Source organism: Notamacropus eugenii, chromosome 2 (assembly GCF_028372415.1).
Source record: "Notamacropus eugenii isolate mMacEug1 chromosome 2, mMacEug1.pri_v2, whole genome shotgun sequence".
In the NCBI taxonomy this organism is placed as follows: domain Eukaryota; kingdom Metazoa; phylum Chordata; class Mammalia; order Diprotodontia; family Macropodidae; genus Notamacropus; species Notamacropus eugenii.
Genome location: NC_092873.1, coordinates 359203281 through 359222335, shown reverse-complemented (window position 1 = coordinate 359222335; position 19055 = coordinate 359203281). Strand labels below are relative to the sequence as shown.

General features: G+C 42.5%; 1 protein-coding gene across 4 annotated transcripts in view; it reads left to right on the top strand.

The window, feature by feature from the left end:
• The window catches only part of EZH1 (enhancer of zeste 1 polycomb repressive complex 2 subunit), a 40341-nt gene that overhangs the window by 18634 nt on the left and 2652 nt on the right, over positions 1–19055 (top strand). For 3 of the 4 annotated variants that reach the window (XM_072646557.1, XM_072646558.1, XM_072646559.1), the window contains exons 11-20: positions 8530–8710; positions 9628–9824; positions 13084–13175; positions 14385–14425; positions 15030–15155; positions 16569–16747; positions 17269–17364; positions 17781–17862; positions 18339–18419; positions 18857–18941. In XM_072646557.1, the coding sequence (XP_072502658.1) occupies positions 8530–8710; positions 9628–9824; positions 13084–13175; positions 14385–14425; positions 15030–15155; positions 16569–16747; positions 17269–17364; positions 17781–17862; positions 18339–18419; positions 18857–18941 (1160 nt within the window). The remainder of the gene's footprint in view (positions 1–8529; positions 8711–9627; positions 9825–13083; positions 13176–14384; positions 14426–15029; positions 15156–16568; positions 16748–17268; positions 17365–17780; positions 17863–18338; positions 18420–18856; positions 18942–19055) is intronic. The other variant, XM_072646560.1, reaches the window with a different exon arrangement.

Below are 19055 nucleotides of genomic sequence, written 5' to 3'. Positions count from 1 at the left end.
CTGTCTTAGAAACTCTTTTCCAACAGGGTGTCTCCCATCCGTACATCAGAGTCATTCAAAATTCCTTAGAAAATATAACAATAGAAGTAATTCTTCTTAACCATCCTCTGATTATAAACATCAGATGAGGGATAAAATAGGGAGCTGTATGTTTTGCCAAAGATTTTGCTTCTGTGATAGAGGAAATTTAACACAGAGTTCAAATTGAAGAGGGATTCCCTGTGGATGGTAAGGTCTTCTAGATACTTCTCATTGTGAATGACATTATGCTGGCTGCATCAAGCCAGAGTCTCTTGGAAGAAAATTCATAACTACTCAAGAGTTTTTCCTAACCATCCATTACCATTTCTCAAGTGAGAAAGGCCAACAGGTGAAGAATGTTCATTGCCCTGATTACACATGTATTCTGATGAATAGTCTGTAGAGTTTGTCCATCAGAGAGAGAGAGTGTGTGTGTATTTAGATAGACAATAAGTTGGTCCCAGAGTTGAATTACTTTGAAGAAACTTTATATTCCTTTAATGATGCCAAGTTTCCTCTTGGAGACAGACTTATTTAAAAATGACAGCAACAGTATTCTACTTGGATATAAAAGTTTTCTGAAAAATTGAAAATGTATGTCACACAGAAAGCAGTGGAGAGGTAGTACATGATGATGTGAGCAAGCTACAATGTAGAACCAAAGAGGAACTTTAAAGACTAATAGGTGCCAAAAATGTCCTAAGGAAAATGTGATAAGAAGAGAAGATGGATTGATTATAGGGCAACACCTGACTAATTGACAATCACATTGGGAAGAAGGATGGAAAATACATTTATGTAGCACCTACTAGGTACCAGGCACTGCACTAAGCACCTTTTAACAAATATTATCTCATTTGATCTTCACAACAGCCCTGTGAGATAAGTGCTAGCATTATGCCCATTTTAGTTGAGGACACAGAGACAGATAAAGGTTAAGTGGCTTGCCCAGGGTCATACAACTACTTAGTGTCTGAGGCTACACTTGAACTCAGGCCTTCCTGACTCCAGGCCCAGCACTGTGTTCACTGCACCACTTAGCTGTTCTGCAGAGATCTCCACTTGGTATCCTTAAAATTTTAAAAGAAAAGAGGAAGGCCTCTTGAACACTGGATAGAACCTCTATATTGATCTTATGGGGAGACATGAGCAAGAGTCACAACACAGGGTAGGCGTACAAGGATAGGTTCCTCGTCAAAGGAGGAAACATTCAAATGTATGAGATCACAGACCTGTTTGAGTTTGATCATTGAAAATGATTTTCTTGTATGACCCATTCACTAGGTCTTAAGGCAATTCCAAAAGAGGAGTTCCAAAAATATTTTGAGCCATTGTGGTATCATTGGGAATTACCAACATTTCCTAACTAGCAAATAGACCTTTAAAAATGGATATTGCTAGTCATTTTTTTTCACTGCTGAAATTTATAATGCTGATGTGATGAGAACTATTATGGAAGTACTGAAGCTTTTAAAAGAACCTGTGGCTTATAAAGTTGAGGAAAGGAAATGTATTATAGAAGCAAAAAGGACAAAGAGTACTTAGGAAACTTGGATTCCAATCCCAGCTTCAACACTAATTAAATGTTTGACAAAAAAGTCACTTAACCTCTTGTCCTCATTTCAGTATCTGTAACATGAGAAGGTTAGATGATATCTCTGAAGTCACTTTCCCTTCTATCCAAATATGTGATATTGTCAAAGTACAAATATTTTAGCAAAGCTGCCTCTGTGAATGGACGGACTCCCAGGCACTGCTAACCTATGAGACTTTTCCCACTCATAGCTTAAAGTTTTTTTTAACTTTACTTCTTTGCATTGCTATTGCTACCAATCAGAAATTTATGAACTAACAAGTGTTGTCTATTAAAAATATAAACTTCTAATTGTAATGACCAAATTTGGTCCCAGAGGATAGATAAGAAAATTCATCTTCCCATGTAGGCAGATGGAGGACAGTGGGTTGTAGAATATTGTATATGGTGTCAGATATAATTGCTATGTTTGTTATTTTTTGCTGATTTAAAAATTTTTTGTATTCACTGGGATGGGAAGAGGAAGTAGTTATATTCAAAAGTAATGTAAAAAAAGTAAAATGTAAGGTATCAGTAAAAATAAGATTTTAAAAGTTTATTTTTCCTAATGTAAAATATCTAGAAGTGTATTGTAGTCCAGTCCTGACTCATTCTAGTCCCAGGGTTCAGGTTTGGGATTGGAATGGAATGAGACTTGCAGATCATCCAATACTTAACAGAAAAGAAATTTACTTAACAATTAATTTGGAAAGAACACTCAGGATTGAGTGCTGGTTCAGATAGATTTTTAAAAAATCATCTTGTTAGCAAGAGTTGATGGGTCAAGTGAGTGTGGTGACTCGTACAGCAGTGGTACATCCACCAAACCTGAGGAGCACTGACTCTTCATGGACCGGCCTTTTTTATGGACTAGGTGTCCGGGAAATGAAGCTTTAGCCCCCTGGACTCACTAAATCTTGAGTACTGCTTTCTTGCCTTTTAGGGAAAAAAGTAGTTTAGTCTATATGGTAGGAACCCTACTAGATATTGCTGCTACCACATCCCACTCCTTGCTGACAAAGTCCTAAATATCCACTAAAAGACATTCCAGAACTTAAATGGCTTTAGGGCCATGACTAAGTATTCCTGACTTCTGGAATCCTAGAAGCCTGGAATAAGAGCTTAAAAACAAAAATAGAATGATAGGGAGTGAGGGTAGGAAGCAAACAATATGATGGTCCCCTGAAGGAATACAATATTCAGGGAACTAAATAAAAAGGGAACAAAGACCAGAAATCTAAGACTTCATCCCCTCCTTTAGAAGCACAATGTCCTGAATCTGTCATATGGTAGATTATGTTAGGGGCAGTGTAAAGGAGATCTAATGGAATGACACTGAGAACAAGTAGCCCCAGGAACATCAGAACCACAGAGAAAGTGATGGCACAGTTGCTGATTCTCATCATGATTAGAGTCGTACATAGTAAGGTAGATAAGAGGTCATTACCCTCTTGCATACAGCCTGTCTTGATTCTTGATCAGTACCAAGATTTACCTTTCACCACCAGTCTCTCAGTATTCCCCAGCCCACCAGCCAGTGTCTTCACTTCCTTGGGAGCCTCCTGAAGGGAGGCTTTAGACTTTTCTCCTGAGAGACTGTTCCATTCTTAAGGACTCTCACCTTTGTTCAGGGAGGCAGGATTACTACCAAATAAACTAGAAGATCCCTTTTCCTCCAAGTAAGTACACATTTGTCATAGTTATGATAGTTTCATCTCTGTCATTAGTGAGCAAGGCACTTCCCATCAATACTACTCCAGTCCCTTTCTGGGAGGAAGTCTGAGCCGTTTCCCCAGGGTGTACAGAGCCCTTTGAGGAGATGAGGAAGGGGAAGGACCATAAGGTCTTTACAGCTGTTCCAGAGATAGAATAAGGAAAGGCTGGAGAGGATCAATCAGAACTGTCTTCAGAAACCGTCCATCCTTATTGGGTAAATCATTTTGGAAGTTAGATCCCCAAATCCACTGGACCAGAGAGGCCTCCTCCTTTCTAGGGTGGCAGCAATTCATGGACATAGCTTCTTTGAGATGAGAAGCTCAATTTCAGTAGACAAGGATATGATGATGAAGCAGGGGCTTATCTTTTGTGAAGAGCCAATTTACCATGTGAAGGCAGGTTGAGCCTCACATAGAATAGATCTCCCTGGCACATGGAGCTTTATTGAGCAAACATAGCTGCCTCATCCTCAAGGGGAATCATATGGTCCCTAAACTACCATCACATGATATCATCTTATTTTATTCAGCAGAGGGCATGTTTTTCATGAATGTTAATATACCCCACAAACAACTGTGCAGAGGAATTCTCAGCAGAATTCCTGTACTAGTCCTGAACGAGAGAGCCGTTGGTTGTTCAATTCTGTTCTCTCCAGCCTCAAAACACTTAGCCAGACCTATGGCCCTCATCCAGGAATCATTATAGATGAAGATCTTATCTGCCCTATCTCTCAAGGCTTTCTCACACATCAGCCATGAGGCTTATAGCTCAGCCAACTTGGAAGACTTGCCAGATTAATTGTCCATGAAGTCCAGTGTATTCATGCTTCTCTCAAAGTGTACAGAATGTTCTTAAGGAGCCAGGTCCATTGGGTTAGGGAAGGAAACCATGTACTCAGGTAGGAATGGAGGCCTAGGCCTCTTACACAATTGCAGCCTTTTCCTGAAAGGTGCCAATTCCCATTTTCAATTGTCGATAGAAACCTCCCTACCCAACTTGTAGAGGTACCATCTTGGGCCACCCAATTCATAATAGGTGACTGGACAAGTAGTGATCCATTCAAAAGCATTTGGGACTTAGTAGAAAGTGGGCAACTGCCTTTTGAAGGTATTTTTCAAAGTATTGATTGCCTGCTTCGTGGAGCTTTCAGCCACAGAATTCTAACAGTTGGTTAGTCTGACCGCCTTCACTCAGTCTCGTCTTTATAGACTGAGACTTCTAAAAACATAGGTTTCCATGCGGTTAAAGGGGCCCAGGAGAAAAGACTACTGGATTTCCTGTTTTAGTTCTTCCAAGTTTGTACCCCACTCAAAAAAGGCAGACTTTTTTTTTTAAAAGTGACTCAGCAAATTGGGGCCATCAGGATGCCCAGATGAAGAATGTGATTTCTCAAGCCTTGGGACTTTTTAAAAATCAGTCAATCAATAAACATTTTTTCAGGTACCTACTATGTACTAGATTGGTGAAGTACTTGTTGCCAGTTTATTTGGACTATATCCAGAATCATCTAAATTCTCCTTATCCACTGTATTTCCTAAAACTTGACTGAGTTGCCTGGACCCTGGATTTTCTTTGCGTTGACATCCATCCTGCCTTTGTTCTTCGTATGGGCCATCATTGGATTTGAGTCCCTGCTGCTATTGCCTGGTTTGACCTATTTAGTGTTATCGTGAATGCTTTTAGGAAGAATAACTTCAGTTGTACTGTGACAAGTTTGTCAGCTCCCTAAAATCCACTCTAAGCCAGCAGGTGTCATTTGCCTTCTGTACTAACAGTATGGGTTTATAAGGAGATCTGGCATAATAAAATAATTCAACTTCTCTTGATTGCAATTAACTGATATTAACTAAATAGGATGTTTCAGGCAATCACAAGAGTTTCCATTTGATTCTACCTGCAATAAGTGGTACATACATGTTCCAAATCCTAGAAATTCATGAAGATTCTTTCCTCCATGACCTGTCCTCTGAAACTTCCTATGGAAGCTTGGAGACCTCTTGGTGGTCTCTTGGTATGAAATTAACCTGTTTTGTTGATGTCCATTAGCCCTTTATATTCAAAATAGCATATAGGTTTTAGGAGATACTTTAGGCTTTGATGAGATTGAAGGCTCCTTACTGCTCTGGTACTGGATATCATGGTAAAATTTTACTTGCACCCCCTATAGGCTGGCAAGTGATTGACTTCTTATCAACTTTGCTTTGGGAACTATATTCAAAGCCCCTTATGGGATAGGGTGTCATAATCCTCTGCCCACCTAATGGTGGTGAGCACCATGCCTTCTGCCACCCCCAGAACACCTATTTACAAAAGCCCAGGTGGCCACTACAGCTGTCCCAGTCTCCATATTTCACCAGTTCTACCCTGGCCCATCTGTGTAGAAGGGAAATCACATAGCAAAATCCAAGATAGGATCTAATTGCCCCCAATGCAAGCTGGTCATATGGCATGGGCAAGCTGTTGGGAAGTGACAGATCCATTCTACCAAGCCCATCTCTTTTAGCAATTTCACATCCTCCCTTTCAGCCCCAATTTGGAGAATCAGCTTTAAAAGGAAGTCATCTTTATGGGGCCAGGTAGGGACAATTTCGATAGCCACCTAAAAAGAGATAAGGATTAGTCTCCATCCAGGGCCTCCCATTTAACTGGCTTTGCAGAAATGTCTTTTTGAGCTCTGCAGGCAGAAGTAACGCTGTCACAGGGAAAGGTTCCAAATTGGTTCCAGTGAACAGTGTGTGCTTTAGCCATTATTCCAGTGACTCATCAGAATGATTAAGCTACTTGTAGAGATAGTGGTAGGATAACCCCAAGGCTTTCATACTACCAGGACAGAGTCTTAGTTCTCATGCCCGCTTCCATTCCCACTCTTTCATTATAGCCTTGATCTCAGTGCTGTTCAATACATTTTCCAGAGTGACCTCAGGGTCAGAGACTGTACTTTCCCATAGCCCATTGGTCTTTTCCCCATACCACGGTTGCCTTTGTTTTTTATTCTGTTTTTAAGTCCGTCAGCCACTTCTTTTTTCCTTTTTTTTTTCAATTTATATATTTTTAGTTTTCAATATTCACTAACATAAGTTTTAAATTTTCTCCCCCTCCCTCCCCAAGCTGGCATGCAGTCTTATATGGGCTCTACACATACATTCTTATTAAACACATTTTCATATTAGTCGTATTGCATGGAAGAATTGTAACAAACAGGAGAAACCATGAAAAATAAAACAAAATAGTCTGCTTTGCTCTGCATTCTGACTCCATAGTTCTTTCTCTGGATGTGGATGGCATTTTCCATCATTAGACCTTTGGAATTATTTTAGGTTCTTGCATTGCCATCAACTACTTCTTGATGCCTTTAGATGTCTCTGGTTGCTCAAACACATAAGGACCATTTACTTTGATTTTCTTATATTAGTGATTCAGTCTTTCTAGAACTTTTAAGAATAAGCTTAGGAATGCTTTCCTTATCACTATTAGCCCTCTTTCTTTATCACCTTTTGGGCTAATCGTCTTGGGTCAACGGGAGCCCCTTTTTGTCCCAATGAGAGAGATCACCCAAGGCAACCACAGAGTGACAGGCTTCTGTTTGAAGGACATCTAGGCCTTATTTAGAGCCTCTGGTTCAGGCTTGGGATTGGGATGAAATGAGACACTTGTTGACCATCTAACACTTAAGAAAAAGAAATTTGCTCAACAGTACTACAGAAAGGCTGTAGCACTGCTTTAGGGAGATATAGCCTCTCCTCCCCCTCCCCCCCCCCCATTTCCATAAAGAAACTTTGTAACAGGGTTTGTTGAGTCAGGTGGATGTAATGACTCACAGCAGTGGGACAGCCACCAAGGCTGAGAGGCACTGATTCCTCATGGGCAGACCTTATTATGTTCTAGGTCAGTGCTATCAAACTCAGACGGTAACAGGATCAATAGGGGCCACTAATCTGTGCATAAAGATCCCTGTGGGCCACGAATTGACTTCGTTTTAGAATGTAATATTATCCATATTTTATTGTGATTTTATTTTATTAAATATTTCCCAGTTACATTTTAATGTGATTCAAGAGGCTATCTTTGGTAGCATGTTTGATATGCCCCAGGTAACCAGGAAGCCAAGTCAAAGACTCAAGCCTTAGCCCCCTAAACTGTTAAGTTTAAAGAACAGCTATCTTTTAGGAGGGAAAATAAATTAATCTAGCCAGTATGGCAGGAACTTTAGTAGATATTACCCCTGCTTCAAAGGGTCTAGTGACTTCCAGTCATTCACAGCTTAGTGTTAATTTGTCTATTCAGATTCTGTATTGAGGAAATGGGAACTTTTAGCTGGAAGAGAGGAAAGTTAAAGTATTTTGAGACATGTAGCATTTTGTGGCCTTTGCCCACCTCCTTCCCATCAAAGTAAGAGACACTTGAGTAGGGAGACTTAGAAAAGCATGAAGGCACTGGAGGCCAAGGGAAAGGGAGAGCAGGAGACAGGAAAGTTGAACATAAAAGGAAGGGGAACCAAACCCTTTTGTTCAAAATTTTACCCAGTGTTGGCCCCACATCAGAAAAAAAAAAAAAACTTCCCTTGTCCTCTATGAACCTGTTTCTAGAACCCCAAATTCATTATGTTTCCATTAGTAACGTTGCAGAGTAAATAGGATTTTGTTTGCTGGCCTGGAAACCAGTGGCTATATCATTTTTAAGATTGCTTTTGTGGGACAATGTCTTTTTATATCCAAACATCTGATTTACGGATGAGCTTTTGAAATACAATCCAATTATAAATTGAGTGCTGCCTAAGTTTACATGACCAACCATGGGATAGTTGAAGAAGTCCTACTCCAGTGTCACAGTGGGGAGGTGATATAGGCTCTCCAAGCCTTTGCTAAACAGTTCAAGCTCTGGCAGATTACACTAAAGAATGACTTTTAATATAGATCTGCTGACAAACTGCTTTCTGTGTAGGGGCCAGAAAAGTTTGTCTCCAGGACTTTGACCTTCAGCAGATGAATTCCTTTTGGCCACAGTGGTCCACGAAGCAGACAAGTTTGTTACCTTTAGAAGCAGTATTTTTACTCTCTGGCTACTCTTGCATACATAGATGTATAGAAAATGGCACTACAGGTTCACTTAAACATGGAGACTGAGGTGTGTATTAGGACTAAGAGCCCCTAGCATTTTAGGAAAAGACAAAAACCATGATTAAAGAGTCTTGTTTCATACCTGCACTGTGTCCATTGCAGGAAGGAGCAAAGGAATATGCCATGCTCCACAATCCACGCTCCAAGTGCTCTGGTCGTCGAAGACGTCGGCATCAAGTGGTCAGCGCTTCCTCCTCTAACACTTCCACCTCTGCTGTGGCTGAGACAAAAGAGGGGGATAGTGACAGGGACACAGGAAATGACTGGGCCTCCAGCTCTTCAGGTATAATGAGCTGACTGGGGACTTACAATGCACTTTTACTTCCTTTCCTCAGTATTATTAGTGTTGTAATCATTCTTCTCATCTTCTGTTCTACATAGTTCAGGTAGAAATGATCTGGGGGCAAATGACTGTCCTGCTGTTCTTTTATATTTAATACTAGGCAGACTGTTGTCCAGGCACATAAAACAATTGCTTTTGTAGGTGACTTAAAACCATTGGGATGTCAGCTCATCTTCTGTAGGCTTACTGAAAGCATCTGCAGGATAAGTCCAATGGGAAGAGGATAGAAATGATAGGTACTTCATCCGGTTCCTAGATGGTTTTGATTTGTTTAGCTAGGGGTTCATATTTTGAGAGCTTTCATTCCACATAGTTTGGAAGGTACAAGTATTCAGTATGGCAACATCTAATAAAAACTGTTGTTCTTAAATTTGTATTGGTCAGTGTTATATAAGTCCAGGCGACTGTGAACAATAGCTTTGTTTATGATGATACTCCAGTTCCAGTTCAGGTTATTTGTTGAATTCTCAAGGGTATTTGGCAGTTAGTATTTGCAATATGGGGACTGGTCATGTAATTATTGCCAATAAAAATAAGAACACAGTTATATGAAGCTTTAAGGCTTGTAAAGTATCTTGTTCACAACTTTATGAAATGGGTAACCATACAGAGAATACATGGGCCCTCGTTATACAGCCTACCCAGAAAATTCCTGGACACCCCGAAGTGTATAAATTCATCTAGGGAAAATGCTAACTTTCGGGGAGTTACCTTTAGGCATTGCTGCACATTAAGTACACATGCTGTACATGTACTTACTCCTCACTAGCCTGTCTCCTTGGTGAGAGATTGTAGGGTGTTGCCCTTAGGTTTTTGTTTTACTTGTTCTCTTCTTCACCTCTGTCTTCCTGTTCTAGAGGCCAACTCCCGGTGTCAGACACCCACCAAACAGAAGGCCAGCCCTGCCCCACCTCAGCTCTGTGTAGTGGAAGCACCCCTAGAGCCCGTGGAGTGGACAGGGGCTGAAGAGTCCCTCTTCAGAGTGTTCCATGGTACCTACTTCAACAACTTCTGTTCAATAGCCAGGCTCCTGGGAACTAAAACATGCAAGCAGGTACTGTCTGAAAATGGAGTAGGACAGCAATAAGTGACTGAGTCTGTCTAGCCAGCCAGCTGTCCCCCAGGCGATATCCTAGGGCTAAGTGTCCAGGTGTTTGTTTATCTCAGATCCAAGCTCATGTGAGTCTGTACATATCGAGTTAGAGAGTCATATAATCTTGGAGTTGGAAAGGACCTCAGAGATCATCTAATCCAAGCTGTACTCAGATGGGGATCCCCTGTATCTCATATCTATCTCATCGCCATTAGTGGTCATTTTGCCTCTACTTGAATCCCTCCACCAATGGGAAACTTCCTTTTGAGGTAGCTCTTTCTATTTTTGGACACCTCACTATTAGAAAGTTTTTCTTTATATTGAGGAAAATCTGATTCTCTGCAGCTTCTGCCTGGGACTCATCACTCATTTTTGGCTGGGTGACATGTAGCATACATACGCTACCATAGTATTGCTGCTGTTTCTTCCTCTGTTGGAATTCATACAATGATCTTGACTGTGTTCTCCAACCTCACATAATTACATCTTGATATTCAGTGCAACTCTATTGCCTCTACTATGTAATCTGTTCCTTTGAATAAAGTATATCCTTTTAATTATGAACTGCATACCATCAGGTCTTAGTGATACATATAAGAACACATTTATTTCATTGCTTTGAAATTCTTAATTCACTTTTATCTATGCTTTGTCTATACAACCAAGGCTATGAAAATTATTCTGTCCCTCTTTTATGGCTCTTGTGAGTTATTAGATCCTTCTACTATTCTTCCTTTATTCTATCTACTTTCTCTGTTATTGAATTTAATGTATGTATGTGGGCATTTTTCTCTTTATTTTTGGTTTAAAGCCTTCTTTAGATTAGATCCAGAATTCTCTAGGGAAGTGTATTTTTATCAGCCCTCATTAGATGCATTCCAAGTTTGACCATGAGCCCATCATTCCTGTATCTTCAGCTAGTCTAGAAATTAAAATCCCATTCCTTCATCGTCTTAACCAGCTATTCACTTACCATATAGGCGTTTTTTTTTTCCTCTAAAGCCTTTAGTCAGCAACACTGAAGAAAACCCCAACTCTGCCCTGAGACATAATCTATGGAGATGCTTACTTGGGTTCCTTTTGGCAGTATCCTTTGTTTCCACGTGAATCATCAGAAGTAGGTTGTGGTTGTTAGGTCTGATGAAACTTAGGAGGTTCTCTTTTGTGTCTTAGATAAATGCTCCAGGAAGACATGCTTTGGGAGGAGGCAGCTTGGTGAAATGGAAAGTGTACCAACTCTGAAGCCAGAGCATTGGAGTTCGAATCATGCCACTGTGTGACATTAAGAAAGTTCTTTGACACCCCTCCCCTCAACCTCCATCTCCCTTAGACTGTGGGTTCCTCAAGGGCCTGTCTTTTGCCTGTCTTTTTTTCCTGCACTTTGCATAGTGAGCAGCACATGGTAGGCATTTAATAGATGCTTAGTAACCAATTGAAGGCAACATGCCTCCTGACTATTCATGTCAGGTTGACATAGGGTTTCCTTAGTATCCTGTAGCAGGAAGTTGCCACCTATCAGAATTCATTGTTTCTGCCTGGCATCAATATTAGATATTACACAAAAAGTGCTTCATCCTTAGATGGTCCACCTCCATCCTCCCTGAAAATGGCCTCATTCATGCAAGGGTTCACATGCCCTTCTTTTTCATTTTCTTCTCTTAGGTCATGTTTTTCGAGCTTCTAGATTCGTTTTCTTCTTTATTTTCTCTTTGAAACACTTCTTTCAAGGAATATTTCATTTACCCTGATAAGAGCAGAGGGCCATTAACCATTTCACCCTCTGGAGAAGTGTCTTATGGAGCCACAGGTTGCCCTAAGGTATAGAGTCTGGATAAATTTCATCTGTGTCAGTTCTGAAGGATGCCTGGGGGATATCTGTGCTCCTACCTCCTTTCTGTCTTAATATCTTTGCACTCAAGTGTAAGCACTAAGCTATTTACAATCTCTTCCTTAACTCTTGCTGAAATTGCCTCATCCTTGGCTTCAGAAACTCTCCTGTGTGATCTTCCTTCTTTTGTGAAAGTGACATTCCTGTGCCATTCTAGACAGTAGATATTAGCCCCATTTCCTAAGGACCTTTTCATTCAGACTTCCTCTTGTCCCCTTGCCCTATCAGCTACCTCAGTTATTTCTACAAACTACTTTTTGATTTCCTCTGTTTCATCTAACGTAGAACTGTGGGATACATCCTACTCCATAACACCCTCAAACATAGTTGTAGTAGCAACTACTAATAGTTTGGATTCTGGAAGATTAGGGATAGGAACATGGGTATAGGTACCCATCCTAACTCATCCATATAGCTCCTCATCTTTTGGAAATACCTGGATGGTGTCTTCTTCCTAATTCCTTTATTTTATGAATGGCAGGACCCTGTGAATTAAAGAAGTTCACACGCTCAAAATCCCTTAACCATCTCTGATCTGGAGTTTATCACTCAAAGCTGATGGGTTGGGATGGTGTCCTACCAAAACTAAATGTAATATTAAGGTAATATGATAGAGTTGGGAGTAAGGAGACCTGGTTCTAATTCCAATTCTTTCACTGACTAGCTGTGTTACTTTAGAAAAGTAGTTTCTGCTGTCTGGACCTCAGTTTCCTTATCTGTAAAATGAGGAGTGTGTAGTAGATGATCTCTAATGCTCATGCCAGCTGAATAATTTTGTGACCCCAGAAAATGGTGAGAACTAGGGACTTTCCCTCTCTGAGCCTCAGTTCTTCTTTTGCGAAATGAAAGGGGTAGACTAGATGATTGCTAAGATAACTCCCAACTGTAACATTGTATGATTCTACATCTTTCCCCCAACAGAGGGGGCTCGTGCTCAGAGCCAGGTACTGCTTTGAGTAACAGCTCCTTGTGTAAAGGCCAGAATCATTTTATAAAGCTGCTGTCTAGGTGAGGAGAGACCGTTGCAGGGGGAGAGTTAAGGGTCCAAAAGTACACTCCCCTAAAAACCACCGCTTAGTTAAAGCAAAACCTGAGGGAAAGCCAGTGATCAGGCCAGCATGCCTGTGGTCAGTACTGTTTCCTCCCACTCAGGACACCAGCTGGAGAATTAAACTGTAAAGCCATGTGACCTCGTGTCCCAAGCAGTTGGGACCCCCAGGGCAATGAAGCCAGCTGCCTCTGAACCCTCCAGAGCCTGCTACCAGCTGGGGCCCTTTGTCTGGCCACTCAGCCAGAGGGAGAGTGACGGGGCCTGTTGGATTTCTCTTCCAGGTCTTTCAGTTTGCAGTCAAAGAGTCACTTATCCTGAAGTTGCCAACAAATGAGCTCATGAACCCCTCGCAGAAGAAGAAAAGAAAACACAGGCAAGGGTTGAACAAAGCACTTTTTGTGGCTGGGATGGGTATCGATCCTTTCTGCTCCCTAAGCTTGGGCCTCCACTTGGACTTCCCATCTGTGTTCCTCCCCACAGTCAGGCAAAGCAGCATGTTCTCAGTCAGTTTAGGATCATAGACCGAGGAGGAGAGTGTGCACATGCTCCCTGGGGCCTTGTCACAGCTCCTCCGCTTTCCCTGTCATTTCTCAGTAGTGCTCTTCAGTCTTAAATGGGTAGGCCTAGCTTTACATGTCAGCTCTTAGCCAATGAGGCAGCAAGAGCTGGCTCTGTTACCCTGAGGGCAACCCTTCCTGGCTGGACAGTTAGTTACCATTTTAGCCCCTCCTGAACTCTGTCCATAGTGCATTCTCTTTCTTAGATTTTGGCAACTTTTGTTGTTGTTTTTTTTTTTTGTGGGTTGTATAATCGCACTGTCTTCTAGCATTTGCCTAGAATTGGAATTTTTTTAAAAAATGATCTCCCTGTCTTGGTGCCCTGATTGATCACCATTACCCAGTAGAAGCAAACAGTTCTGGGTATGGAAGAAATAAGACCTACTCTCATTTCTCCAGCACTAAATTTTACACAGCACTTTCCTCACAGTAACATTATGAGGTAAGTAGTGCAAATATTATTAGCCTCCATTTTACAGATTAGGAAACTGAGGCTCAGAAAGGTGAAGTGATTTACCTGTGGTCACACAGCTGTTGAGCCAGAGTTCAAACCCCAGGTATTTGGACTCTTAAGTTCAACATTTTTTCTATTATACTTTGTAAGTTTCTCTCAAGTTCTTTCCCTTAAACAGTCTCATAACAGCCAGCAGGGCACTCCACAGGGCAGAAGTTCCTACCCATTCTCCCCACCTACCTCTTGATCCGGAACCCTTTCTTCCCACCTTCAGTCTCTTGTTTCCATTCCCCATATCTGTTCCCCGCAAAGGGAGTTACTGGCATCATGAAGGAGACATACTTTTTTTGTTTTATCTTATTTTTTAAATCAGCAGTCAGCAGAGGCTAAATCAAGGTTTCTGGTTTTCATGTGCTAGAGCCCAGGCCTCATGTCTGATTTTCATGGGCAGACCCTAGGACCCTAGTTGTCAAACCAGTGTCTCAGAGTAGGTTGTGTTTTATTCAGCTGCCTCTGCAGAGCCCCTCAGGACCATGGCCCAGACCCTACTCCTCATGTCTTTTTCTTCCAGGCTATGGGCTGCACACTGCAGGAAGATTCAGCTCAAGAAAGGTATGTTGTCTCTCAGCCTTCTTCCATCAGTTCAGTCATCAGCCTCTCCTCATGTGGCCACCCACCCATATCACCCCTTAGGCAGCTGCACATGCAGACCCTGAGCAGCTCCCACAGATGGTATGTTTCTCTGCAGTCCTTCAGAGGAGCTCAGCTTCTTGTTGCAGCTGAGAAGGCCACAGCCTTGCTCTTTGGAGTTGATGCTGTGGCCTTTGTCTCTTTGGTGGTGTGGTATCCGCCAGGGTCTAGCTCTCATTTTTAAATAGATGTTCTGTAGTTTTGGGTCTGCCCTTCCTCCCCCTCATGTCTCAAAGTGATCTGGAAGTTACCCTTACTTTTGATTTCTTCTTACCTCAAGGCTCGGGGCATACGATGGAATATCAATTCCTTGAGAATAGGTGCTATTTTAGTTTTTCTCTTTGTATCCTAGCCCAGTGCCTTGAACTCTTAGTAGGTATTTAATAGTTGTTTATTGAATTGAATTGAATTGAATTTTCTGAGGCTGTGGCTGCCCCAGCCTCTTTGAATTAGGGTATTGGGAACAGGGAAGAGGGGCAGAAAGCATAGTCACAGCTGTGTCACTGGCCTATTCCCTATCTCCTAGATAACTCCGCCACACAGGTGTACAACTACCAACCCTGTGACCATCCAGACCGTCCCTGCGACAGCACCTGCCCCTGCATCATGACCCAGAATTTCTGTGAGAAGTTCTGCCAGTGCAACCCAGACTGTAAGCCCACACTGCACATACTGCCACTAGCACACACATATCCCAGCCTTCTCTTCCTTTTCACAATCTCTGAGCTGCCACTGGGCCCTTTCACATTCAGAATTTGGCATATGTCAAGCATTCTGCCTGGGGTCAATAAGGGACTGGAAATCACTGGAAAGCCTTGACTTTGCAGGTTTACAGAACTTGCCTGCCATCCCCTATTTTACCTTCAAGTGGTAAGATGGGGACTCAGGGCACTTCTTGTTCAGTGTATCCCACAACCCCCCCATTTGAGGGTTTTGCTGTTTCACAGGGCATTTTTATAAAAATTTAATTTCAAATTTGTATGTTTATAATCTAATTAAAATTGATCCGTTTTAATACAATCTTGTAGGAGACAGGGATCTGGTGACAGCACAAAGTGAAGGGTGGGTAAGGGAGGGAGGATAAGTTGCTTGCATAGTCCCTTCCCTTACCTCTCCCCACAATGCTTCTTTCCCCTCCACCACCCTGTCCTTTGTTGGCGTAGTTTACCATCAATTCTGACCACAGTGGGCTGACTGAAAAGATAGCAAAGCCAGAGCCTGCAGAGCTTGGGGGCCAGGCAGTTGGAGATATGAGTACCTTCTGCCCACAACAGATACATATCTCAGCCACAGCAGATCATTCTGGGTAGAGCAGTAGGTGGAGGAGAGCAGGGAGCAGAGAGCATGCATGGTACTGTCAAAATGATACTTGCTCTTCAGGCAAGGATTTGCCAGTGAGGAGCACTGATTGTGTTTGGCCACCTTCCCAGTCCATCTCTGTTTAGACATTTGGTCAAGGGAGGTCCAAGTCATAGGATCATGAGTTTAGAACTAGAAGGACCTTTAAGATCACTGAGGCCAATTCCTTCAGTTACCAGATGAGGAAACTGAGACCCACAAAGTAAAAATGATTCACCCAAGTCAAGCAGGCTAGACATGCAGAGGCAGGATTTGAACTCGGGTCCTCTGACTCCAAGCCTCGTTTTCTTTGTATTGTCCCATACAAAGATTCTAGATCACAGAACTGAGAAATTATATAATTCAGCGCCTGCGTTTTATAAATGATGACATCATCTGACACCCAGGAAGAAGGGCCATATACAAGGTTACATAAGTAGTAGCAGTGCTGGGCTTCAAACCAATGTCCTTTAGCTCCAGCTCCATCACTCTTTCTACTATACTGCACTGCTTCTTCTCTTGGCCAAGATATTTTGTGGAATGGATATTGGAATAGGGGGATATACCCTGCTCCCCACAGCATCCTCAAGTCAAATCCATCCCATTAGCCTCATTGCTGCCCTGTGAACCACACACTCTCTCTCACCAAAACTCCAAAGGCCATGTTTTCTCAGGGTTTATACAGTGATCTGGCTGACCACAGCAGCTTTTCCATCACTCCTCTTAGGTCAAAACCGATTTCCAGGCTGCCGCTGCAAGACCCAGTGTAACACCAAGCAGTGTCCCTGCTACCTCGCTGTTCGAGAATGTGACCCTGACCTGTGTCTCACTTGTGGGGCCTCAGAGCACTGGGACTGCAAGGTGGTCTCCTGCAAGAACTGCAGCATCCAGCGTGGTCTTAAGAAGGTGTGGGCTCTGTAGACTGACTCTTCAGGGGCTGGGTGTTGCATAGGGATAGAGGGGGAATGGTTTCTGAAAGCTTTCCTTTCTCAGCTCCCTGGAGCCAGGAGCTCTGTAGCTGCCATACTTCAGGAGTTAAAGGTTCAAAGCCATTTATTCTCTTTATTTCCTTTGTCCCAAAGTGGGGAATCATTCAGAGATCCAGTCCATTTATAGCTGACTAAACTGAAGGGAGCAGAGAGGTGGGGTCTTGCTAATGCCTTCTGTTTCTGCTTCACAGATGGCAGTAAATTCCTACAACCTCAAAACTAAAGAAACCTACCCCCATTCCTAGTTGGGGAGGTTAAAGAACTCACTCCCCTCATGTTTTGTTTGCCCTTCCTCCTTGTCCCCCATACAAAATAGAATAGATTTGCGTCTTTCAGATCCTTTCAACAGTTGCCCAGTGCTGTCCCCTGTGTCACAACCCCCTGCCCTTCCCCACAATGCCTGCTATGTAGCCTGAGATCTGACTGCCTCCTCTCTAGCACCTGCTGCTGGCCCCCTCAGATGTGGCTGGATGGGGCACTTTCATCAAGGAGTCTGTACAGAAGAATGAATTCATTTCTGAATATTGTGGTGAGGTGAGCTCTGCAGGTTTGACTCAGATTCTCACAGTGGGTGAGGCTGATAACACCCCCTACTTTTTCTGTGGGTTGGGCAACTATGAATTGCTCCCTAAATATCTCAGTTCAGCTCTCATGTGGCCTCTCTTAGGGATTCCAATGAACCATCTGCAGCCCTGAAACAAACCACTGTTCATCAGCTCCTAAGCAACCTGCTCATACAGCAAGAGTGGTGGGAGGTATGGGTTAGGCTCACCAAGTTTACTGTTAGGTGGTCTGGGTGGGGAATGGAATCACCCTAAGCAATAGCTCCTTGTGGCTCTCTAGGATTCTGATTCCTTACGTGCATCCCTGACTCCTTCTTCACCGAAGGGAAGTTGTCCTGAGCAGACATCCCAATTTATGTCCTCACTTTTCACTCTTCCTATCTCTAGCTTATCTCTCAGGATGAGGCTGACCGGCGAGGAAAAGTCTATGACAAGTACATGTCCAGCTTTCTCTTCAACCTTAACAATGGTAGGAGACCTTGTCACCACTCATCCTCAGTGGTTTGGGTCCAGCTCTTCTCCGTCACAGTCCCTGCTTCTTTGGTCTAGTCATAGGCCTACCCTCACAGGGAGCAGGTTGGGAAGGGGTCTTGATATGACTCAGTTGATATAACTCACCAGCTCTGCATAAAACAAACATTTCCCCAATTGTGCATATGGTTCCAGCACCTGATTATATCTGTGATACACACTGTAGAAGCCTCACTACCATGAGTAAGGGTCTCAGGGATTTAAAGTGAGAAAAGCAGTAACCTAGAGAGGCTTCCAGAAAAAGTAGGATACCTTCTCCCATCCTGCAAGGCTCACTTCTATATGAAATTCCCCTTGAAACCTAAATTTGTGCTGCTTTGGGAAAGTTACTTGAGACCTAAATATAAAAGGCCCTAAGGGTTGTTCTCTCTATGGACGACAGAAAAATGCTTTTTCTTTGTTTATCTCCTACAGATTTTGTGGTGGATGCCACTCGGAAAGGAAATAAAATTAGATTTGCAAACCACTCAGTGAATCCCAACTGCTATGCCAAAGGTAAAGTTATGGGGTAGATGGTGGGATAGGCTGACTTCTAGGCCACATGGACCCTTTCCTCTTGATATATATGGCAGTGCAGAATATTTGAGATAATTCTTTCCTTTCCAAAAGGGCTTTTCTCATTCTTTACTTTGTCCATTTAGAAAGATCCCTCTCTCATTGACACACGTCATCTCCACCCCAGACCATCTCAAAACTCTAGTCAGGATAAAAAAATATATAAGGGCACTTGAAAACAGATACCCTCATTAGCTATTTCTTGACTTGGAGAAGTGCCTAAGATTAGACTGTAGGATCAATTTTCCCTTCGAGGAACCATCTGCAGAACTTGAAGACAGGGTGAGAGATTTTCCTGTATCTCTCTTAAAAGCTAGAAGAATTGGCTTAAGGTTAGCCAAAAGCCAAAGGAATAGGCTTTGGTTTGTTTTATTCAGTGGTGATGGTGAATGGAGATCATCGGATTGGAATCTTTGCCAAAAGAGCGATTCAGGCTGGGGAAGAACTCTTCTTTGATTACAGGTGAGACCATTAATAGAGGTGTACTGTTTAGCATGGAAGCTAAGTCTGGAGGGGCTCAGGGCTCTGGTGGAGAGATCACAGCCTCATCCTCGTTTATCTTTAGTTCTCATGCTT